Source organism: Garra rufa, chromosome 14, assembly GCF_049309525.1.
Source record: "Garra rufa chromosome 14, GarRuf1.0, whole genome shotgun sequence".
Lineage (NCBI taxonomy): Eukaryota > Metazoa > Chordata > Actinopteri > Cypriniformes > Cyprinidae > Garra > Garra rufa.
The window spans coordinates 2,136,471-2,163,250 of record NC_133374.1 but is presented as its reverse complement, the minus strand read 5'-3'; the positions used below and the strand labels follow the sequence as shown (position 1 = coordinate 2,163,250).

Here is a 26,780-nt window from a genome sequence, read left to right as displayed (position 1 = left end):
AAAAACACATTTAAATCAACCAAATATTTAGAAAGTGTTGTCGTACCTTTCTCTCAGCACTATCCGGCTCTTTCCTCCGGACCGGTGCCTGTAGGAGGCGCTGCAGCTTGTCCTGGTTTTGTTCTCCAATAGTGGTGATGATCCCGTAGCTCAGTTTATCCTCCGGTATCCCGTGTCGCCGAAGCCACCCGCCGCACGCGAAGCTGTAAAAGTCGTGACAAGGCTGGACACTGGGGTCGACGTTCCCCTGAACGAAGCGCGCGGCCCGTAGCAGCGAGCGTCGTTTAACGCAGTCCTGACGGCATTGGGAATCCTGCGCCTCCAGCGACAGAAACTTAAGCGCCAGCATGCAGCCGAGAATCACGCACATCCCCGCCGCAAACACCAATGCAGACAGCAGGCAGATTTCACGCCGGCTCCAGCGGGGCTTAGTCCCGCCCCCGGGACCAGCCCCGCCCACGCATTTGTCCCGCCCACTCCGTCCGCGGCTGCCTCGATCCAGGGATCCGCCCAGATGCAGACTCATGCCGTTACTCAGAGTGCTGCTGCTGTAGCGGCTGCCGTACTTGATCTCCTGGAAGTCGTCGTAGTGCGCCGTGAGCGAGTACGTCTTCTCCATGCTGACCGACGTCTGCGCCCGCGATTTGTTGGGGAAGGTGTGGAACATGTGGAAGCGGAAGGAAAGCGTCTGGGATCAAAGTGAGGTCATGACCTTTGACCCTTTCAACTCTGGGGTCAGAAGGATTTTTATGTCCTTGGTTTTTTCAGTCGTTTTCTTTCTTAGTATGACCTGCTGTGAGAGACATGCAGTTAGTTCATGGCTTGATATAGTGCAGAAAATATTTACGTTTTTATATGTTTAGAAATTTTATGAAAAATTGCAATCTAATCATGTTTGTGTAAAATAAACAGTGACAGAAAATGGCACTTATTTATTTGAATTAATTTTAGTCGGTAATATATTCTAAATACTGCATTTTTTAGACATCTAGGACCAAATGGAAAATATTTATATTTATATATTTACAAACAAAACATGAGATATTTAATGAAAAATTGGAATCTAATTATGTTTGCATAAAATAAACTGTGACAGAAAATGCCACTTATTTATTTTAATTAATTAGAGTCTGTAATATATTCTAAATATTGCATTTTTAAACATATGGAAAATATTTACTTGTTCATATATTTACAGACAAAACATGATAAATTTAATAAAAATTGAAATCCAATCATGTTTGAATTAAATAAACAGTGACAGAAAATGCCACTTATTTATTTTAATTAATTAGAGTTTGTAATATATTGTAAATATTGCATTTTTTAGACATTTAAAATAAACAGCTACAAAAAATGGCACTTATTTATTCTAATTAAATAGAGTCTGTAATATATTCTAAATATTGCATTTTTAAACATATGGAAAATATTTACTTGTTCATATATTTACAAACAAAACATGAGAAATTTTATAAAAAAATTGCAATCTAATTATGTTTGCATAAAATAAACAGTGACAGAAAATGCCACTTATTTATTTTAATTAATTTTAGTCTGTAATATATTCTAAATACTGCATTTTTTTAGACATATAGGACCATATGGAAAATATTTACATTTATATATTTACAAACAAAACATGAGACATTTAATGAAAAATTGGAATCTAATTATGTTTGCATAAAATAAACTGTGACAGAAAATGCCACTTATTTATTTTAATTAATTAGAGTCTGTAATATATTCTAAATATTGCATTTTTTAGACATTTAAAATAAACAGCTACAAAAATGGCACTTATTTATTCAAATTAAATAGAGTCTGTAAAATTTTCTAAATATTGCATTTTTAAACATATGGAAAATGTTTACTTGTTCATATATTTACAAACAAAACATGAGAAATTTAATGAAAAATTGCAATCCAATCATGTTTGAATAAAATAAACCGCTACAGAAAATGCCACTTATTTATTTTAATTAATTTTAGTCTGTAATATATTCTAAATACTGCATTTTTTAGACATATAGGACCATATGGAAAATATTTACATTTATATATTTACAAACAAAACATGAGACATTTAATGAAAAATTGGAATTTAATTATGTTTGCATAAAATAAACTGTGACAGAAAATGCCACTTATTTATTTTAATTAATTAGAGTCTGTAATATATTCTAAATATTGCATTTTTTAGACATTTAAAATAAACAGCTACAAAAAATGGCACTTATTTATTCTAATTAAATAGAGTCTGTAATATATTCTAAATACTGCATTTTTTAGACATCTAGGACCATATGGAAAATATTTATATTTATATATTTACAAACAAAACATGAGATATTTAATGAAAAATTGGAATCTAATTATGTTTGCATAAAATAAACTGTGACAGAAAATGCCACTTATTTATTCTAATTAAATAGAGTCTGTAATATATTCTAAATATTGCATTTTTAAACATATGGAAAATATTTACTTGTTCATATATTTACAAACAAAACATGAGAAATTTAATGAAAAATTGCAATCCAATCATGTTTGAGTAAAATAAACAGCTACATAAAATGCCACTTATTTATTTTAATTAATTTTAGTCTGTAATACATTCTAAATACTGCATTTTTTAGACATATAGGACCATATGGAAAATATTTACATTTATATATTTACAAACAAAACATGAGACATTTAATGAAAAATTGGAATCTAATTATGTTTGCATAAAATAAACTGTGACAGAAAATGCCACTTATTTATTTTAATTAATTAGAGTCTGTAATATATTCTAAATATTGCATTTTTTAGACATTTAAAATAAACAGCTACAAAAAATGGCACTTATTTATTCTAATTAAATAGAGTCTGTAATATATTCTAAATATTGCATTTTTAAACATATGGAAAATATTTACTTGTTCATATATTTACAAACAAAACATGAGAAATTTAATGAAAAATTGCAATCCAATCATGTTTGAGTAAAATAAACAGCTACATAAAATGCAACTTATTTATTTTAATTAATTTTAGACTGTAATACATTCTAAATACTGCATTTTTTAGACATATAGGACCATATGGAAAATATTTACATTTATATATTTACAAACAAAACATGAGACATATAATGAAAAATTGGAATCTAATTATGTTTGCATAAAATAAACTGTGACAGAAAATGCCACTTATTTATTTTAATTAATTAGAGTCTGTAATATATTCTAAATATTGCATTTTTTTAGACATTTAAAATAAACAGCTACAGAAAATGGCACTTATTTATTCTAATTAAATAGAGTCTGTAATATATTCTAAATATTGCATTTTTAAACATATGGAAAATATTTACTTGTTCATATATTTACAAACAATACATGAGAAATTTAATAAAAATTGAAATCCAATCATGTTTGAATAAAATAAACAGTGACAGAAAATGCCACTTATTTATTTTAATTAATTAGAGTCTGTAATATATTCTAAATATTTCATTTTTAAGCCATATAGGACCATAGGAAAACCACTTCAATTTTTTACAAATTGCATTTTAAGGATATTTTAAAAGATCTCTTGTTTGCAATTAAATAAATATTTTTCTTATCTTAATAATTTTTCAAAGACCTTTTTCTGGTGAAATTAGCAAAGCAACACCACATAATAAATATTTAAGTCTGAAAACAAATTAAAAATATATAAATTTAATCACATTTTTAATGTAATGAAAATATATTTATTTAAATTATAAGAAACTTATTTTAAAAAGTATCATTTATTTATAATGAAAGATTAATATTTTTAATATGTTTAGCTACAAATTGCAAATTTTTCACAAATTATAATTTTTTTTCTGGATTTGTTTTAACGGTTAAATTACATTTTAGTAATAAAAAAAGGTCTAATATTGTTAATTAATTTTTTTTTATGAATCAAAAAGCATGTCTAATCGATTTAAGACCACTGATACATGAGCAGAAAAATGAATAAGAAGTTTTAATTCAAATAATAGTTAAAATAATAACTTTTTTAATTAAAATATTGAATCAAATATATTATAAATCTCTGTTGATGGTTTAATTGTTTCTAGAATTGAATAAAATTTTATTATCAAAAACAGTAGCAAGGAAATAAAAGCATAAAATGACAATTTAATTAATCTTTTAGAATTTTATAATTCAAGAATTCATTTTTGGCAAACAACAGCACAACAAAAGTTTATTGTTAAAATTAAAACATAAAAGAAAATGTGTGATATTCATAATAAATAAATAAATAAATAAAAATTAAGTCACAGTTCCTTCAAGTTTTTCCACATCATAGAAAAAATTGTTAATGCAAAGCAATTTTTTTTTTCATTTTATCAGTTCATGCATTTCATGGGAATCGAACCAACGACCTTGTGTGAGCTTAACGAACGTACTATATAACTCAGCCTTATTGATTTTATAAAATGTTTTATTAAAATGTTTCACGTCAGAGATTCTATTATACCTATTATACATTATGTGTCTTTGCATGACTGGAAGACTGGAATGACCAATCAGCATTCAAAACCACGGCTATCCCTTTCAGAAATCCTGATTAAAAAGCTTGATTAAAAACGGATCTGTCTTTTATGACAAGTCTCGCTTCTTAGTTTTTTTATTTGGCTTCTAATGCGCCTTCCTAAAGTTGTTTAGATTGATTTCAGACACTCGAGCATCAGAGAAACACTGGCCAATGACTCAAAGGCCTGGATCGATCCGAGAGAGAGACACAGAGACACACAGAGAGAGAGAGACTCCGGGGAGCAGCGATTGATGGATGGCGAGAGGTGGAGAGTTGATGTGACTTGAGTGGGTAAGGAGAGAGTGAGGCTTAGCCACATTCAAACAGGTCCTCACACACACACACACACACACACACACACACACACACACACTCGCTACCCATCAACCACACGCCGCTAAACTGCGTCAAGGCTGCCAGACAAAGCTCACCTCCTGCTGAGCAACAAACCTGCTACTGGCTAATGGAGCACAACACACACACACACACACACACACACACACACACACCGTCTGTGTTCTCACTCACATAACATACACAAATATATGACTGCAAACAATTCTACCTAGACAAGCTCAATTTCATATGTCACTGTGCTCTGAAATTTGTCAGACGATGGAAGCCCTGAGATTAAAAAAAAACTCTTGCAATTCCTTTTCTTGTTTCTGCCATAAGGTAAAAATTCAGAGTTTATATGTTGCGATTCTAAGTTTCTCAAAAAAAATGTGTTGCAATTTGAGCCTGTATGTTGCCATTTTAAGTTTGTTGCAATTCTGAGTTTGTAGCAGTTCTGAGTTTATGTTGCCATTCTAAGTTCATGTTGCAAATTTGAGTTTATGTTGCAATTCTAAGTTTATGTCACAATTTTTGTTTGTTGCAATTTTAAGTTTGTTGCCATGGTGAGTTTATGTCACAACTCTGACTTTGTTGCAGTTCTGAGTATATATGTTACAATTCCAAGTTTATATGTTACATTTCTGAGTTTATGTTACAATTCTGATTTTGTTGCAATTCTGAGTTTATATGTTACAATTCTAATTTTGTTACATTTCTGAGTTTATATGTTACAATTCTAATTTTGTTACATTTCTGAGTTTATATGTTACAATTCTGAGTTTATATGTTACAGTTCTAATTTTTTTACATTTCTGAGTTTATATGTTACAATTCTAAGTATGTTACAATTCCAAGTTTGTTACAATTCCGAGTTTATATGTTACAATTCTGAGTTTATATGTTACAGTTCTAATTTTGTTACATTTCTGAGTTTATATGTTACAATTCTAAGTATGTTACAATTCCAAGTTTGTTACAATTCCGAGTTTATATGTTACATTTCTGAGTTTATATGTTACAGTTCTAATTTTGTTACATTTCTGAGTTTATATGTTACAATTCTAAGTATGTTACAATTCCAAGTTTGTTACAATTCCGAGTTTATATGTTACAATTCTGAGTTTATATGTTACAGTTCTAATTTTGTTACATTTCTGAGTTTATATGTTACAATTCTAAGTATGTTACAATTCCAAGTTTGTTACAATTCCGAGTTTATATGTTACATTTCTGAGTTTATGTTACAATTCTGATTTTGTTGCAATTCTGATTTTGTTGCAATTCTGAGTTTATGTTACAATTCTGACTTTGTTACATTTCTGAGTGTATATGTTACAATTCTGAGTTTGTTGCAATTCCGAGTTTATATGTCGCAATTCTGAGTTTATATCTCGCAATTCTGAGTTTATATCTCGCAATTCTGAGTTTATATCTCGCAATTCTGAGTTTATATGTCGCAATTCTGAGTTTATATCTCGCAATTCTGAGTATATATGTTGCAGTTCTGAGTTTGTCACAGTTCTGAGCTTATATGTTGCAATTTTGTTTGTCGCAATTCTGAGTTTATATCTCACAATTCTGAGTTTGTCTCAATTTGGAGTTCATATTGCACAACTTTCTGTACAGCTGCTTTGCAACTATTTGCATTGTGAAAAGCGCTATACAAATAAACTTGAATTGAATTGATTTTGATTTTGAGTTGATATGTTGAGTTTGTCACATTTTTTGTTGCAATTCTGAGTTTATATGTTGCAATTCTAAGTTTGTCACAATTTTTGTTGCAATTCTGAGCCTGTGTGTTGCAATTTTAAGTTTGTTGCCATTGTGAGTTTGTCACAATTCTGAGTTTGTTGAAATTCTGAATTTATGTGTTACAATTCTGAGTTTATTTGTTACAATTCTGAGTTTGTCACAATTCTGAGTTTGTTACAATTCTGAGTTTGTCACAATTCTGAGTTTGTTACAATTCTGAGTTTATTTGTTACAATTCTGAGTTTGTTACAATTCTGAGTTTGTTACAATTATGAGTTTGTTACAATTCTGAGTTTGTCACAATTCTGAGTTTGTCACAATTCTGAGTTTGTCACAATTATGAGTTTGTTACAATTATGAGTTTGTCACAATTCTGAGTTTGTCACAATTCTGAGTTTGTCACAATTCTGAGTTTGTCACAATTATGAGTTTGTTACAATTATGAGTTTGTCACAATTATGAGTTTGTTACAATTATGAGTTTGTCACAACTCTGAGTTTGTTGAAATTCTGAATTTATGTGTTACAATTTTAAGTTTATATGTTGCAAAGAGTTTTTCACAATTCTTGTTTTATTTCTGAATAAACTTCCGATTCTGAGTTTGCCGCAATTTTGAATTTATATTCTGAATTCAGAATTGCGAGAGAAAGTCAGGATTAAGACAAAAAGTCGAGTCGCAATTACTTTTAAAAAGAAATTTTATTCCGCCACTTACATAGTCAGTGTTGTTAGTTAATGTTGTTTACTAAAATACATCTAAAAAAACTTACACACACACACACACACACACATTTCAGGTCTGAGTATATACTGTGCGTTTGCAATGTGTCAGCCAAACAACTGCATCTCTGTAGTCATTTTAAATATGTTTCTGGCCTTTATCTCCAATCTTTCTCGCAGGTTCACACACACACACACACACACACACACACACACACACACACACACACACACACACACTTCCTGTCTGAGTTTTAGGGTGAATATATGAGTATCTGAGTGCGTGTGGCTTCTGGGCAATTTATGAAAATTGATCCTGGATCCGTCCGGAGGGAAAGTTCAACACTGATGTTTTTACCAGCTGTTTCAACATCCCACCGCCTGTGTGTGTTTAAGGAGAATCAAGCATGTGGGAGAAACTACAAAATTGAGCTGAAATCGTGTATATGTGTGTGTGTGTGTGTGTGTGTGTGTGTGTGTGTGTGTGTGTGTGTGTGTGTGTGTGTGTGTGTGTGTGTGTGTGTGTGTGTGTGTGTGTGTGTGAATAGAGACAAAAGCAAATGACAGAGCGTTTGCATTCATTAAATCTGTGATTGTGTGTGTGCATCTACATTTCTGAGTTAATTCACCTTGTCACCTCTCATCTGTTTCACCGGACACACACACACACACGCACGCACGCACGCACGCACGCACGCACGCACGCACGCACGCACACACACACACACACACACACACACACACACACACAGGGAATCTCTCAGTAAGTGGATTGAAGAAACACACACACACACACACACACACACACACACACACACAGGGAATCTCTCAGTAAGTGGATTGAAGAAACACACACACACACACACACACACACACACACACACACACACACACACACACACACCTGATGTCTGTGGAGGTGTTTCTCTGGAAAATGTCAGTCTCCATTCAAACCATCATTCATCAGATGTGTCTCGCTCTTTTCCTGTCTTTCAAACATACACATACCACTCTCCCTCTTTCTCACACACATACACACACTTTCAATCTGCTTTACTAAAATCTGCATTATAAAACAGATAGTTCTGACACTAAACCCATTGTAAAATGCAAATAAACGCACCTGTGACGCATTAATGCAGCAACCTGCTACACCCTGCAGTTATTAAACAACAATACACTATACTACTTTTCAGAAGAATGTGATCATGAATAAATGTCCTGCGAGTAATATTAGTAAATGCAATATGAGTTTTATGAATAAAGGTAAGTATTTATTGAACATCAGTCTGTTTTAGCATATAGCTGTTGGCGTACTCTCTAAAAGTGTCCATTATTGTTTTTTCTAGCTGTTCATAGTCAGAACCAATTTATGTTTCACAGACTAGCTCATGTTTTTAATATCTTTTTGTTTATTTTTTTGTCATGAATTGTCTTCATTATATTGATTATGGAAAGCAATTAAAGATGTTTACACCGTATACTAGCAGCTTTTTTTAAACATTATAATATAGAATCAGGTTTTATTTTTATAATTTCATTTTAATTTTAGTTAAAGTTTTAGTAATTTTGTTGTGTTTTCATCATTTTTCATTTTTGTTTACTTTTTTAGTACTTCAATGTAAATTAAAACGTAAATAAGAAATATAGAGCTAAAAATTATTATTTTAGCTCCTTAAAAAAATAAATGGAAATCAGAAATGTTGAGCTAAAAATTGCTAAATGCACAAAAAATAAATAAGTTTACATTTCTTTCATTTTTAATTTTAGTTATTTTATATGAGTTAAAAAAATATGTTAACTTTTTATTTTAGTTTTAGTTAACTGAAATTGATAAAAAAAAATATAAATGTTGAGCTAAAAATAGCTCAATAAGCTACCAATTAAATAAGTTTTTTTTTAGTTTTTTTATTTTAGCTTTAGTTATTTTAGTACTTCAACTTAAATTTAAAAATAAATTTTAATCAGAAATGTTAGCCAAAATAGCTAAATGAACTAAAAATTTAATAAGTTTACATTTCTTTAATTTTAGCTATTTTAGTACATCAATTTAAATTGTACACATAAATTAAAAATGTTATTTTAGTACTCAACTTAAACTGAAATAAAAATAAAAATGTTGAGCTAAAAATAGCTAAATAAGCTCAAAATTAAATATGGTTTTTTTTCTTCAGTTATTTTAGTACCTCAACTTAAATTAAAAGAAAAATAGAAACCTTGGGATAAAAATATCTACAAAAGCTAAAAACTAAATATTTCTTTAATTTTTAATTTTCGTTTTTTAGTACTTCAACAAAAATGAGAAATGTTGAGCTGAAATGTTTGCTAAACGTGCTAAGAAAAACAAACAAGTTTTCTTTTTCTTTTAGTTTTAGTTATTTTAGTACTTCAACTTAAATTTAAAGAAATAAATTTAGCTAAATAAGCTCAAAATTAAATAAGTTTTTTTTTATTTTAGTTTTAGTTAAGTACTTTAACTCAAATTTTTTAAAAAATAAATGAAAATGAGAAATATTGAGCTAAAATATCTAAATGAACTAAAAATTAAATAAGTTTTTCTTTAATTTTTAATTTTAATTATTTTAGTAATTCAAATTAAATTATACAAAAAATGGGAATTGTTGAGCTAAAATGTTTGCTAAATGAGCTAAAGCATAAATAAGATTACTTTTTGTTTTAGTTATTTTAGTACTCCAACTTAAATTAAAAGAAAAATTAAATGGGAATGAGAAATGTTGAGCTAAAAATAGCTAAATAAACTAAAAATTAAATAAGAATTTAATAAATTTTAGTTATTTAGTACTTTAACTTAAATTATACAAGAATTTTGAAATGCTGAGCTAAATGTTTTGCTAAATGAGCTAAAAAACATAGGTTTACTTTTTATTTTAGTTTTAGTTATTTTATTACTTCAACTTAAATTGACAGAAAAATAAAAATGTTGAGCTAAAAATAGCTAAATAAGCTCAAAATTAAATAAGTTTGTTTTTCTTTTTTATTTTAGGTTGAGTTATTTTAGTACTTCAACTTAAATTGAAGGAAAAACTGAAATGTTGAGCTAAAAATTAAAGTTTGTTTTTCTTTTTTCTTTTAATAAAAGTACTCATTTAAGTAAAAATTTTAGCCCAACATTTCAAAATTTTTCATATAATTTAAGTACTAACATAACTCAAATTAAAACTTAAAGAAAATGTATTTAATTTTTAGTTAACTTAGCTATTTTAACTCAACATTTCTCATTTCCATTTATTTTTTTTAAGTTGAAGTACTAAAATAACTAAAACTGAAATAAAAAGTAAACTTATTTGTGTTTTTTAGCTCATTTAGCAAAAATTTTTACCCAACATTTATGTGTAGAATTTAAGTTGAAGTACTAAAATCGAAGAAAAACACACTTAATTTATAGTTCATTTAGCTTTTTTAGTTTTTTTTTTTTCATTTAATTTAATTGAAGTACTAAAATAACTCAAACTAAAATAAAAAATGAAAAATATAATTTAGTTTTACTTTAGTATTGAACTTAAATTAAACAAAAATGCCAAAATAAAATGTGCTGAGATATGAAACACTCCTCTGGGAACAAATACAAATGAAAAATAAAATAAAATAAAATGTTAAGTTAAAAATAGCTAAACAATTCAATAAGTTTGTTTTTCTTTTTTATTTTAGTTTGAGTTATTTTAGTACTTCAACTTAAATGTAAAAAATACTAAATGGAAATGAGAAATGTTGAGCTAAAATATCTAAATGAACTAAAAATTAAATACGTTTTCTTTCATTTTAAGTTTTAGTTATTTTAGTATTTCAAATTAAATTACACACAAAAGTGAGAAATGTTGAGCAAAAATATTTGCTAATTGAGCTAAAGCATAAATAAGATTACTTTTATTTGAGTTATTTTAGTACTTCAACTTAAATTTAAAGAAAAATAGAAATGTTGAGATAAAAATAGCCAAATAAGCTAAAATTAAATAAGTTTTCTTTTTTCTTTTAGTTTGAGTTATTTTAGTACTTCAACTTAAATGTAAAAAATAATAAATGGAAATGAGAAATGTTGAGCTAAAATATCTAAATTAACTAAAAATTACATACGTTTTTCTTTCATTTTAAGTTTTAGTTATAGTAATTCAAATTAAATTACAATGTTGAGCTAAAATATTTGCTAATTGAGCTCAAAATTAAATACGTTCTTTTAATTATATATTTTAAATGAAATAATTTTAGCTATTTTAGTACTTCAACTAAAATTTAAAGAAAAATAGAAATGTTGAGATAAAAATACCCAAATAAGCTAAAAATTAAATAAGTTTTTCTTTTTTATTTTAGTTTGAGTTATTTTAGTACTTCAACTTAAATTAAAAGAAAAATCAAATGGAAATTAGAAATGTTGCACTAAAAATTGCTGAATGAACTAAATATCAAGTAAGTTTACATTTATTTAATTTTTATTTCTAGTTATTTTAGTACTTTAACTTAAATTTAAAAGAAAAACAGAAATTCTGAGATAAAAATAGCAAAATAAGCTATATATATATATATATATATATATATATATATATATATATATATATATATATATATATATATATATATATATATGTGTGTGTGTGTGTATTTTAGTTAAAGAAAAATATAAAAAACAAACTGAGCTAAAAATAGCTAAATAAGCTAAAAATTAAATAAGTTTGTTTTTCTTTTTTATTTTAGTTCTAGTTATTTTAGTACTTCAACTTAAATTGAAAGAAAAAGAAAAATGTTGAGCTAAAAATAGCTAAATAAGCTCAAAATTAAATATTTTTTTATTTTAGTTTTAGTTATTTTAGTACTTCAACTTAAATTGAAAGAAAAAGAAAAATGTTGAGCTAAAAATAGCTAAATAAGCTCAAAATTAAATATTTTTTTAGACATTTAAAATAAACAGCTACAGAAAATGGCACTTGTTTATTTTAATTAATTTTAGTGGGTAATATATTCTAAATACTGCATTTTTTAGACATCTAGGACCATATGAAAAATATTTATATTTATATATTTACAAACAAAACGAGATATTTAATGAAAAATTGGAATCTAATTATGTTTGCATAAAATAAACTGTGACAGAAAATGCCACTTATTTATTTTAATTAATTTTAGTCGGTAATATATTCTAAATACTGCATTTTTTAGACATCTAGGACCATATGAAAAATATTTACGTTTATATATTTACAAATAAAACATGAGAAATTTCATGAAAAATTGGAATCTAATTATGTTTGCATAAAATAAACTGTGACAGAAAATGCCACTTATTTATTTTAATTAATTAGAGTCTGTAATATATTCCAAATATAGCATTTTTTAGACATTTAAAATAAACAGCTACAGAAAATGGCACTTATTTATTTTACATAAATAGAGTCTGTAATATATTGTAAATATTGCATTTTTAAACATATGGAAAATATTTACTTGTTCATATATTTACAAACAAAACATGAGAAATTTAATGATAAATTGCAATCCAATCATAATTTTGTTGTGTTTTCATCATTTTTCATTTTTGTTTACTTTTTTAGTACTTCAATGTAAATTAAAACGTAAATAAGAAATATAGAGCTAAAAATTAGCTATAAATTATATAAGTTTGAGTTTTTTGTAGTTATTTTAGCTCCTTAAAAAAATAAATGGAAATCAGAAATGTTGAGCTAAAAATTGCTAAATGCACAAAAAATAAATAAGTTTACATTTCTTTCATTTTTAATTTTAGTTATTTTATATGAGTTTTAAAAAATATGTTAATTTTTTATTTTAGTTTTAGTTAACTGAAATTGATAAAATAAAAATGTTGAGCTAAAAATAGCTAAATAAGCTACCAATTAAATAAGTTTGTTTTTTATTTTTTTTATTTTAGCTTTAGTTATTTTAGTACTTCAACTTAAATTTAAAAATAAATTTTAATCAGAAATGTTAGCCAAAATAGCTAAATGAACTAAAAATTTAATAAGTTTACATTTCTTTAATTTTAGCTATTTTAGTACATCAATTTAAATTGTACACATAAATTAAAAATGTTATTTTAGTACTCAACTTAAACTGAAATAAAAATAAAAATGTTGAGCTAAAAATAGCTTAATAAGCTCAAAATTAAATATGTTTTTTTTTCTTCAGTTATTTTAGTACCTCAACTTAAATTAAAAGAAAAATAGAAACCTTGGGATAAAAATATCTACAAAAGCTAAAAACTAAATATTTCTTTAATTTTTAATTTTCGTTTTTTAGTACTTCAACAAAAATGAGAAATGTTGAGCTGAAATGTTTGCTAAACGTGCTAAGAAAAACAAACAAGTTTTCTTTTTCTTTTAGTTTTAGTTATTTTAGTACTTCAACTTAAATTTAAAGAAATAAATTTAGCTAAATAAGCTCAAAATTAAATAAGTTTTTTTTTATTTTAGTTTTAGTTAAGTACTTTAACTCAAATTTTAAAAAAAATAAATGAAAATGAGAAATATTGAGCTAAAATATCTAAATGAACTAAAAATTAAATAAGTTTTTCTTTAATTTTTAATTTTAATTATTTTAGTAATTCAAATTAAATTATACAAAAAATGGGAATTGTTGAGCTAAAATGTTTGCTAAATGAGCTAAAGCATAAATAAGATTACTTTTTGTTTTAGTTATTTTAGTACTCCAACTTAAATTAAAAGAAAAATTAAATGGGAATGAGAAATGTTGAGCTAAAAATAGCTAAATAAACTAAAAATTAAATAAGAATTTAATAAATTTTAGTTATTTAGTACTTTAACTTAAATTATACAAGAATTTTGAAATGCTGAGCTAAATGTTTTGCTAAATGAGCTAAAAAACATAGGTTTACTTTTTATTTTAGTTTTAGTTATTTTATTACTTCAACTTAAATTGACAGAAAAATAAAAATGTTGAGATAAAAATAGCTAAATAAGATCATTCTTTTTTTAAGTTTTAGTTTTTCTAGTACTTCAACTTAAATTGAAGGAAAAACTGAAATGTTGAGCTAAAAATTAAAGTTTGTTTTTCTTTTTTCTTTTAATAAAAGTACTCATTTAAGTAAAAATTTTAGCCCAACATTTCAAATTTTTCATATAATTTAAGTACTAACATAACTCAAATTAAAACTTAAAGAAAATGTATTTAATTTTTAGTTAACTTAGCTATTTTAACTCAACATTTCTCATTTCCATTTATTTTTTTTAAGTTGAAGTACTAAAATAACTAAAACTGAAATAAAAAGTAATCTTATTTGTGTTTTTTAGCTCATTTAGCAAAAAATTTTGCCCAACATTTATGTGTAGAATTTAAGTTGAAGTACTAAAATCGAAGAAAAACACACTTAATTTATAGTTCATTTAGCTTTTTTAGTTTTTTTTCATTTAATTTAATTGAAGTACTAAAATAAAAAATGAAAAATATAATTTAGTTTTACTTTAGTATTGAACTTAAATTAAACAAAAATGCCAAAATAAAATGTGCTGAGATATGAAACACTCCTCTGGGAACAAATACAAATGAAAAAAAAAAAATGTTAAGTTAAAAATAGCTAAACAATTAAATAAGTTTGTTTTTCTTTTTTATTTTAGTTTGAGTTATTTTAGTACTTCAACTTAAATGTAAAAAATACTAAATGGAAATGAGAAATGTTGAGCTAAAATATCTAAATGAACTAAAAATTAAATACGTTTTCTTTCATTTTAAGTTTTAGTTATTTTAGTATTTCAAATTAAATTACACACAAAAGTGAGAAATGTTGAGCAAAAATATTTGCTAATTGAGCTAAAGCATAAATAAGAATACTTTTATTTGAGTTATTTTAGTACTTCAACTTAAATTTAAAGAAAAATAGAAATGTTGAGATAAAAATAGCCAAATAAGCTAAAATTAAATAAGTTTTCTTTTTTATTTTAGTTTGAGTTATTTTAGTACTTCAACTTAAATTAAACACAAAATTAGAAAATAAAAAGATAAAAATAACTAAATAAGCTCAAAATTAAATAAGTTTTCTTTTTAATTTTAGTTTTAGTTATTGTAGTACTTCAACTTAAATTAAACAAAAAATCGAAGTAGTTTGAGCTAAAAAGTGCTTTTTAAAGTTTTTTTATGTAATTTAGTTCGAATTTATTATTAAGAAAATTAAGTTTCTTTCAAGTAACGGAAATAATTTTATGGTTTTAGTTTTCATTTTGTTAAAGATAATAAGCCTAATTTATGCAATTTATGTCTCGTGCTTCTCAGATGAATTAGAAAAGTCTTAAGAATGTCTCAAACTGAACTCAAATACCAGATTCTGACCTTAAAAATTCAGTGTTGAAATGATCGAAGCAGCTGTTTTTATTCCTCTTGAGAAACTCTGAGAAAATCTGAGACACTCAAACCATAAAATGATATATGAAAAAGCTATGAAACACTCCTCTGGGAACAAATACAATTGGAAAAAAAAAAACCCAATAAAAATGTTGAGCTAAAAATAGCTAAACAATTAAATAAGTTTGTTTTTCTTTTTTATTTTAGTTTGAGTTATTTTAGTACTTCAACTTAAATGTAAAAAATTATAAATGGAAATGAGAAATGTTGAGCTAAAATATCTAAATTAACTAAAAATTAAATACGTTTTTCTTTCATTTTAAGTTTTAGTTATAGTAAAATATTTGCTAATTAAGCTCAAAATTAAATAAGTTTTTTTTTAATTATATATTTTAAATAAAATAATTTTAGTTATTTTAGTACTTCAACTTAAATTTAAAGAAAAATAGAAATGTTGAGATAAAAATAGCTAAATTAGCTAAAAATTAAATAAGTTTTTCTTTTTTATTTTAGTTTGAGTTATTTTAGTACTTCAACTTAAATTAAACACAAAGTGAGAAAATAAAAATTCTGAGCTAAAAATAGCCAAATAAGCTAAAAATTAAATAAGTTTGTTTTTCTTTTTTATTTTAGTTTTAGTTATTTTGTACTTCAACTTAAATTAAAAGAAAAATTAAATGGAAATTAGAAATGTTGCACTAAAAAATGCTGAATGAACTAAAAATCAAATAAGTTTACATTTATTTAATTTTTATTTCTAGCTATTTTAGTACTTTAACTTAAATTTAAAAGAAAAACAGAAATTCTGAGATAAAAATAGCTAAATAAGCTATATATATATTTTAGTTAAAGAAAAATATAAAAAACAAACTGAGCTAAAAATAGCTAAATAAACTAAAATTAAATAAGTTTGTTTTTCTTTTTTCTTTTATTTGAGTTATTTTAGTACTTCAACTTAAATTGACAGAAAAATAAAAATGTTGAGCTAAAAATAGCTAAATAAGCTCAAAATTAAATAAGTTTGTTTTTCTTTTTTATTTTAGTTCTAGTTATTTTAGTACTTCAACTTAAATTGAAAGAAAAAGAAAAATGTTGAGATAAAAATAGCTAAATAAGCTCAAAATTAAATATTTTTTTATTTTAGTTCTAGTTATTTTAGTACTTCAACTTAAATTGAAAGAAAAAGAAAAATGTTGAGCTAAAAATAGCTAAATAAGCTCAAAATTAAATATTTTTTTATTTTAGTTTTAGTTATTTTAGTACTTCAACTTAAATTGAAAGAAAAATAGAAGTAGTTTGAGCTAAAAATATTTTTAAGTTGTTTTTTAGATAATTTACTTTATTATTAAACTCAAATTAAACGCAAATGTTCCCTGAAAACTAGCCAAAATTAAATGTGTTATATAAATTAAATCTGTTATCAATTAAATGTGTTACATACAGTAAATAAATTAAATTATTTTTTCCTTTCTTTTCTTTCTTTTTTTAATTTTTTTTATACATTTTATTTCAAGTAATGGAAATGTTTTAATGGTTTTAGTTTTTAATGATAATAACCCATTCATGCGAGAAAAACCTCAAAGAATGTCTCAGTCTAAACTCACACGACTCAAATACCAGATTCTGACCTCAAAAGTTAACAATCTCAAACATTTGTCTTTAAATTCATTCAAGTTGAAACAATCCAAGCAGCCGTTTTTATTCCTTCTGAGAAATATCTGAGACTCTCAAAGCATAACTGAACATATCTGGAAACAAATACAGGTGAAACACACTGAAGTCTCAAACACACACACACACACACACACACACACACACACACACACACACACACACACACACACACACACACACACACATAGAGAGAGAGAGTGGTGTGTGTAATGGATTAGATCTCTTAGCATCTGATGAATGACCATTTACACGACATGACAGCACTAATGTCTTGAATACAGAACACACTCTCTCTCTCTCTCACACACACACACACACACACACACACACACACACACATTAATGCACTGCAAAAGCAAACCAACCCAAAGTTTGTATGCCGAGTCTCTAATGTGATACCCTGTGTGTTTATTATTAATATAGGTATTGTGCCGCACCGTCACGCATGCCTCTAACAGATTTATTCTGCTGTGCTCGGACTCAGGCTCTCAGGCTCCGACTCGGGGTTCTGAGGTCCGTCTTATCAGCCGCGGACAGCGAGAGTCTCTCACGGGTCCCGCTTCAAGCTCTTACAGCAGAACCAGCAACAAACACACACGCGTCCTTCAGGGACTTCCAGTTAAACTGCTATTGTATTTAAAACAAGGTAATTATAATTACTGCGCACAAGCCCTGACCCACACACACACACACTCACTCTCTCTCTCTCTTTTGTAGTCATCTGGTGGCGCCAGACGCAGGGACAGTAACTCAATTATACAGAAAGCTTTTGCTCCACTAGTGAATCGCTGAACTACCAGTCGTCAAATAAATTAATAAAACACACACACACACACACACACACACACACACACACAGAGATTGCAATTCATCTGCGGCTCATAAACTGTGCAGAGCAATCAAATAAATCCTGCTTTCTTACAAGATCACCTGTCACATTGCAAAAAAATGCTTTTTTTTACTTAGATTTTTCGTCTTGTTTTTAGCCAAAATATTAAATCAAGAAGGGAAAATTATTGTCTTTTTAATTTTGTTTAATTTTCTAACAAAATTCTTGATTTAAGAATTTTTATATATTTTAGATGTTACTTAGATTTTTTTTTTTTTTGGTCTTGTTTCCAGCCAGAATATTCAAGAAGGATTTTCTAGATGAGTAAAAATTATTGACTTGTTTTCAGATGGGGTGAGAAAAATAATCTTATTTCATACTAATTTTTTTTTTTTTTTAATTATTTTTCTTACCCCCCATTGGCAGATCATTTAGCTTGTTTCAAGCAAAAATGCATTTAATTTTGACATTGCATTTGCATTTAAAGTTTTTTTCTGATAACAAGACTATTTTTAATTATGAAAAAAAAAATCTTTATTTAATTTGTTTTGTTTTTTGCAGTGCAGATGTAGTTTATGCACTGCAAAAAATGCTTTTCTTATTAGATTTTTTGACTTGTTTGCAGCCAAAATATTTAAAGATTCTTCAGTCAAGAAGGATTTTCTAAACAAGTAAAAATTATTGTCTTGTTTTCAGAAAAAAAAACAAGTCAAAATGAAGTGAGTTTTGCTTAGAACAAGCTAAATAATCTGCCAATAGGGTGAGAAAAATAATCTTATTTAAAAAAAAAAGAAAAAAAAAGATATTGTTTCAAGCAAAAATGCATTTAATTTTGACTTGTTTTTTTTCTGAAAACAAGAACATTTTTAATTGTCTAAAAAATTCTTGATTTAAGAATTTTTAGGTATTTTGACTGGAAACAAGACAAATGCATGATTCAGTTTATACACTGCAAAAAAATGCTTTTCTTAGATTTTTGTCTTGTTTTCAGTCAGAATATTTAAAAAAAAATTTAAATCAAGAAGGATTTTCTAGACGAGTAAAAATTATTTTCTTGTTTTCAGAAAAAACAAGAGAAAATTAAGTGAGTTTTTGCTTGAAACAAGCAAAATAATCTTATTTCAAACTGAAAACTAGATTATTTTTCTTACCCCATCAGCAGATTTTTTTGCTTTTTTTCCAAGTAAAAAAACATTTAATTTTGACTTTTTTTTTTTTTTTTTCTGAAAACATGACAATTTTTAATTGTCTAAAAAATTCTTTATTTAACTTTGACTGGAAACAAGACAAAAAGTCTAAGTAAGAAAAGCATTTTTTTCAATGCAGATGCAGTTTATACACTTACTTAGACTTTTTTGTCTTGCTTTCAGGGAAAATATTTTAAAATTCTTAAATCAAGGATTTTATAGACGAGTAAAAATTATTGTCTTGTTTTTAGGCACATCTAATCATGGTACATCTCAAAGTACTGTGGTATTACCATTATTCACTGCTAAAGTTAAAATATAAATACTACATCAGATGCTTAAAACGAATGCATTCAGATCAGGCTTATTAATCATATTTTGAATATATGTATATGCAAACCATAAATCTTGGTATAAAACATCATGGTGTTATGATCACTAAACGCTGTAACTTATTTCTTACATTAGATGCTTAAAATGACTTTAATGAGAGAGAACTAATAGATTCAGGCTTATTAGGCATATTTTGACTCAAATGATTACCATTTAGAAAACTAATTAAATAATTACAGATCTACATTTTATTTATTGATTCATTTCGTTTTCTAGATTATATTAAAACAGCGTTGTCACAAAATTATTTTGTGTAAAATATAAAAACTAAATTCTTACATTTTCTGAAAAATAAAAGAAAACATGAGAACTTTAAAGAAATGACATAATTTCAATCACATATGGGCAAAAGAAATAGTGATTCCTGACTTAAAAACTATTAAATAGGTAGTAAATACGTAAATAAATAAATATATGTGACCCTAAACCACAAAACTAGTCATAATTGTAATTATTATGACAAATGAATGAATAAATAACATTTTTTGGCTGAGATGCAACTATTTAAATATATAAAATCTGAGGATGCACCTTAAAATATTGAGAAAATGTCTCTAAAGTTGTCTAAATGAAGTTCTTAGCAATACATTTACTAATCAAAAATTAGGTTACAGTACAAAGTTTACAAAATATCTTCATGGAACATGATCTTAATATCCTATAGATTTTTTGGCATAAAAGAAAAATCAATAATTTTGACCCATACAATGTATTGTTGGCTATTGCTACTTTTTGTGATCCAGGGTCAAATATTAGGTATTTCATCAGTGCATAATCCATATCAGTTTTAAAAAAAATGAAATATAAGCGACTCGTTTTGGACATTGCAACACATGAACACAGTTCAGCAATTCAACTTTGGCGCAAAACTCTTAACTTGTATACACTGTAGTAGTTTGAAATACCATGGTACATGGTATACAGTACCACAGTGATACCATATTGCTCCACCAATACTTTCTTTGCAACAAAATGGCATATCAGCATTTTGGTCACTCACACACACACCTATGACAGACACATCTGCGCGCAACACACACACACACACACACTGACACACAAACATCGTCTCTCAGTGATCTCAAGCTGCTGCTGAAGAGAATTCAGGGAGATTTGAGAAGATTCGCTCACCTGGAGAAGACAGAAAAAGCGCGGAGTAAAAAAGTCCAGCAGACGCAGAGAGAATCACTGAGCAACAGCAGCGCGTTCCGCCACGGCAGAGTGTGTGCGCGCGCGCCCGTGCGCGAGTGCGTGCGTGTGTGTGTGTGCAAGAGAGAGAGAGAGAGAGAGTGAGAAAGCAAAAGCAGTCCTGAAATGACAGAGCGCGGGATCGCACTGATCTGTCCACCGCGCGCTGAGGGTTTGGATACGCTGAGCGCACGCACTCATGCACGCAGGCGCGCGCTCTTGTGTGTCTATGTGTGATATGCGAGTGTGTGTTTAGTCTATCCTGCGTCTCCAGACTTGTGTTTTATCCCCAGTTCAGCTGGTCTTCTTGGTTGTCTCATTAAATATGTTCTTATTATGCAAATGAGGTTTCCGCCCAATCATATCATTAACTCTCATAGATATTCTAGCTCGTTTACCGAAGAGCGTCAGTTTTTGCTCATAGAGTTTCATTATAACGCATTACAAGTAACGCAAATATTACTCTTTCAAAGTAACTAGTAAAGTAATGCATTACTTTTTAACTGACAAGAATTTTTTCAAATAAGTAACGCCAGTTCCCCTTCAGTCGTTTCACTACGACGTTACATATGGGAACTCGCTTGAGAGACCAATCATTTCTGAGCCTTATTCAAAAGGCCAATGAAAATTGGTGAGTGGTATTTGCATGCCAAGCCACACCCCCGTACATACGGGTATATAAGATGGCGGCATGCAACCACTCATTCAGATTTTTGCTTCAGAGCTTTCATGCTCGAGCCTCTCTTCATTGAAGATTTCCTTTTCAAGAAAAAGAGTTGCCTCACATATTTAGGCTTTGAGCACGCTGAGGCAGCGTTCACAGATGGTTCATGCCCACATTGCGGGCGCATGTCCATGGCCATGTTGAAGTCTTTCAGCTATGCTCCTCCAAGCCTCCAGGGGGATCGGCCTTGAGGTCCCTAAAGAGCCACTGGCCGATCCTTCGAGGCTGGACGACTGGTTCCTGGGGAGGGCTCCGCCGGCACCGCCACGCTCCCCCCCGGTGCCATTCTTCCCGGAGGTGCACGAGGAGCTGACGAAGACCTGGCGCGCCCCTTATTCTGCTTGAGCGCACCCCAGCTCCTCTCGACGGCAGGGCAGCCCGGGGCTATGTGGCGGTTCCACAGGTCGAGCGCGCCGTTGCGGTGCACTTATGCCCGCGGGGCGCTGCCACCTGGCGGGACTGTTCACATCTCCCCTCCAGGACATGCAAACTTTCATCCGCCCTGGCAGGCCGTGCCTACCATGCTGCCGGCCAGGCTGCCACCGCCCTGCACGCTATGGCCACTCTCCAAGTTTACCAGGCCCAAGCGCTTAAACACCTGCACAAGAGTGGTTCTGACCAAGGGGTTATGGAAGAACTCCGCGCCGCCACCGATTTCGCCCTCCGGGCGATGAAGGTCACTGCGCGTTCCCTTGGCCAGGTGATGTCCACCATGGTGGTCCAGGAGCGACACCTATGGCTGACCCTGGTTCCGATGGCAGACGCTGACAAAGCACGCTTTCTCGAAGCTCCCATCTCCCAGGGCGGCCTATTCGGCGACACCGTTGAGGCCCAGCAGTTCTCGACGGTCCAGAAGCAGACGGAGGCCATAAAACACATCTTGACCCACCGCAAAGCCACCATCCCACCGCCTGGGCCCCCGCCTACGCCTGCCCGTCGCCGAGGTTTGCTTTCGGTTTGCTTTCGAGGGTCGAGCGTATCAGTACAAAGTGCTCCCATTTGGCCTGTCCCTCTCTCCCCGCGTCTTCACCAAGGTCGCAGAGGCAGCCCTGTCCCCTCTTTGGCAGACAGGCTTTCGCATCCTCAACTATCTCGACGACTGGCTTCTCATAGCCCACTCGCGAGATGCGTTGTGTGAACAGAGGGACCTTGTGCTTCAGCACCTCAGCCATCTGGGCCTTCAGGTCAACCGAGAAAAGAGCAAACTCTCCCCAGTGCAGAGGATCTCTTTCCTCGGTGTAGAGCTGGACGCGGTCAACATGACAGCCCGCCTCACCAACGAGCGCGCACAGTCAGTGCTGAAGTGTCTGGAACTATTCAGACACAAGACAGCGGTTCCTCTCAAAATATTTCAGAGGCTCCTGGGGCATATGGCAGCTGCAGCCGCGGTTACGCCGCTGGGCTTGCTTCATATGAGACCGCTTCAGCGCTGGTTACATGACCGAGTTCCGAGACGGGCATGGCACCGTGGCACACTCTGGATGGGCGTTTCCCCGAAGTGTCGCCGCCTATTCAGCCCGTGGTCAGACCCTGCCTTTCTACGGGCCAGAGTGCCTCTAGGACAGGTGTCCAGGCACATCGTAGTTTATACGGATGCCTCCACCACGGGAAGCACGTGCTTGTCCGCACCGACAGCACTGCGATTGTGGCTTACATCAATCGCCAGGGCGGTCTTCGCTCTCGTTGCATGCCACAACTCGCCCGCCGTCTGCTCCTTTGGAGTCAAACGTGGCTGAAATCGCTACGTGCCATTCACATACCAGGGGAACTCAACCGTGCAGTCGATCAGCTCTCACGGCAAACCACCCTCCCTGGAGAATGGCGACTCCACCCCGAGACGGTCCAGCTGATTTGGAGCCATTTCGGCGAGGCCCAGGTAGATCTGTTTGCCTCCCCCGAATCCTCCCATTGCCAGTTGTTTTACTCCCTCAGCGAGGCTCCCTTCGGCAGGGATGCTCTGGCACACAGCTGGCCTCCGGGGCCCAAGTACGCCTTTCCCCCAGTGAGCCTCCTTGCACAGACTCTGTGCAAGATCAGGGAGGACGAGGAGCAGGTTCTGTTGGTTGCGCCACATTGGGCCACCCGGACCTGGTTTCCAGAACTCATTTCCCTCACGACAGCCCCTCCCTGGAAGATCCCCTTGAGGAAAGACCTTCTTTCTCAGGGGATGGGCACAATTTGGCACCCGCGCCCCGACCTTTGGAACCTACACGTCTGGCTCCTGGACGGGACGCGTCAGACCTCACCGGCCGTCCTCAGGCCGTGATAGAAACCATCACTCATTCCAGAGCCCCCTCTACAAGGCAGGCTTATGCACTGAGGGGGGGTCTGTTCGTCGACTGGTGCGCAGAGAAGTTGGAGCGCAGGCTGTCCCCTTCGACCTTCAAAGTGTACGTTGCTGCCATTGCAGCGTATCACGATGCAGTAGATGGAACATCTTTAGGTAAGCACCAACTCATCGTGAGGTTCCTGAGAGGTGCGAGAAGGGTTAATCCTCCCAGACCGCACCTCGTACCCTCTTGGGATCTCTCCGTCGCCCTTCGGGCCTACGGGAAGCCCCATTTGAGCCTCTTGCATCAGTTGAGCTTAAATTTCTGTCACTAAAGACAGCGCTCCTGATTGCTCTGGCATCCATTAAGAGGGTAGGGGACCTACAAGCTTTCTCTGTCGACGAAACGTGCCTGGAGTTCGGGCCCAGAGATTCTCACGTCATCCTGAGACCCCGGCCTGGTTATGTGCCCAAGGTTCCCACCACGCCTTTCCACGATCAGGTGGTGAACCTGCAAGCTCTGCCCTTGGAGGAGGCAGACCCAGCTTATGCGCTGCTGTGTCCAGTTCGCGCCCTACGCATATACGTGGACAGCACTCGGCACTTCAGACGCACCAAGCAGCTCTTTGTCTGCTTTGGAGGTCAACAGAAAGGGAATGCTGTCTCCAAACAGAGGTTGGCTCATTGGGTGGTTGATGCCGTCTCCCTGTCGTACTTATATCAGGGAGAGCCATGCCCCTTAGGTGTTTGTGCCCACTCCACTCGGAGTGTTGCCTCTTCCTATGCGTTGGCTCATGGCGCCTCACTAGCAGATATCTGTAGAGCTGCAGGCTGGGCGACACCTAATACCTTCGCCAGGTTCTACAACCTTCGCGTAGTGGCCGTGTCCTCCCGTGTCTTAACTTAGACATCAGGTGAGCGGGAGAACGGCTGGTGTCGGCTTGCTGCACCATTCCTACGGGATCTGTGTGCTATTTCCAGTATGTTCCCTCCGGCGAACTCTGGGTCCTCCATGCCCCGCAGTCAGTTTCCCTCGTATATCCCTCAAATTATGGATATATTGAATTACCTTTATTCCACATGTTAAGTTCTCATGTGCTCCGCCCCCCCAACCTCTGCTTCAGTACTTCTGGCATCCCTGTGGGGCCCCCCTACCGGTCCTCAGGGCATTGGGAAGGTTCCGTTGCAATGTCCATCTGCTGACACGTCGGCCTGTCAGCACGTGGGTTGTGCGTAACGCGGCGTCCGGCTCGTGTCCTGTTCCATGGGTCTGTTCCCATATGTAACGTCGTAGTGAAACGACTGAAGGGGAACGTCTAGGTTACGTAGGTAACCGTCGTTCCCTGAAGGAGGGAACGGAGACGTTACATCCCCTGCCACAGCCTGACGTCGCACTGACGCCGGCTCGATCCGTCTCCTCAGCAAAAACCTGAATGAGTGGTTGCACGCCGCCATCTTATATACCCGTATGTACGGGGGTGTGGCTTGGCATGCAAATACCACTCGCCAATTTTCATTGGCCTTTTGAATAAGGCTCAGAGATGATTGGTCTCTCAAGCGAGTTCCCATATGTAACGTTCCCTACGTAACCTAGACGTTACTTTTCTCCCTATTTATTGATTAAAAGCTCTCCTGTCGCCATGTTGAGAGAAAGTGTGAGTAAGATGTTACTTTAGTTCTATAATAAATGTGAACATGCATTAATTCATCTCACTCACTAAAAAAACAGATACAGTGTTCTTCAAAATGAATAAAAGACTGAAATTCAGCGCAAACCTGTAATAATTAAATGTTAAATATTACAAAATATTACAATGTATTTACAGTAATCCCATTTTATTAACCTTCAATAATCCAATTCATCCATACTAATATGCAAAAATTACTCAAGACAATCTAACATTTGTTTTCTTTTTTTTATTGCTAAAGAGTTGACTTTTTTCTTCTGCGGTCTACTGTACAGACTTCAATTTACTTTTCTCTCAAAAAGCCTGAGGATTTTGGTGTGAAAAGGCTTTTTAATTTGCCAAAAATATAACTTTTTATATTAAAAAAAAAAAAGCCCTGCCCAGATTTAAAAAGTAACGCAAAAGTAACATAATGCATTACTTTCCATAAAAAGTAACTAACGTAATTAGTTACTTTTTTTTAGGGAGTAACTCAATATTGTAACTTTCCCAAACACTGCGAATAATACGAATAACACTTCGCTATAGTTTGTCTCCAGAGCTTCATAAGCACTTTTGGTGATGCAAATGATGGTGATAAACTGATTTATGCTTTCTTAAATTGTGTTTTCTTTAAAGGCTTTTACGGTTTAGAGGGGTTTGTAGTCGTAATTAGCTTTGGTCCAGAGAGAATTTGGTTTAATCATGCAATGAAAAATACCCTGAGTGGGCATGGGTGCTTATGGTTTGTGGAAATGTAGTAGGAGATGATGCTTAAATTAAAAAATGAGGAATAAATAAAATGATGTTTGTTTATGTACCTGCATTTTCTTCAAACTATATTAAGCACTCAGGGTATTTTTCATCGCATGATTAAACCAAATTCTCAATGCAAGCTAATTACGACTACAAACTCTTCTAAACCTCTTTTAGAATTTTAGAAAACATCATTTAAGAAACCATGCATCATTTTTATCACCATCATTTCTTTGCAGTAGCATTTGAGTTAGTCTTTAATGATTCTAGGTTTATACTAAAAGCAACAAACGTTCCTATGATATGTGACCCTGGACTAAAAACAGTCTTAAGTATCAGGGGTTTATTTGTAGCAATAGCCAAAATATAATACAGGTTCTTCATAGAACCATTACTGTCAATATAAAAC

At 31.8% G+C, this 26,780-nt stretch overlaps 1 protein-coding gene across 1 annotated transcript in view; it reads left to right on the top strand.

The window, feature by feature from the left end:
- Positions 1 to 665: 665 nt before the first annotated feature.
- Positions 666 to 26,780, top strand: part of LOC141285224 (solute carrier family 12 member 9-like) — an 87,705-nt gene continuing 61,590 nt past the window's right edge. The window contains exons 1-7 of the mRNA XM_073818263.1: positions 666 to 734; positions 17,782 to 18,004; positions 21,834 to 22,002; positions 22,052 to 22,379; positions 22,482 to 22,623; positions 23,179 to 23,385; positions 25,073 to 25,154. Coding sequence (XP_073674364.1) covers positions 666 to 734; positions 17,782 to 18,004; positions 21,834 to 22,002; positions 22,052 to 22,379; positions 22,482 to 22,623; positions 23,179 to 23,385; positions 25,073 to 25,154 — 1,220 coding nt within the window. The remainder of the gene's footprint in view (positions 735 to 17,781; positions 18,005 to 21,833; positions 22,003 to 22,051; positions 22,380 to 22,481; positions 22,624 to 23,178; positions 23,386 to 25,072; positions 25,155 to 26,780) is intronic.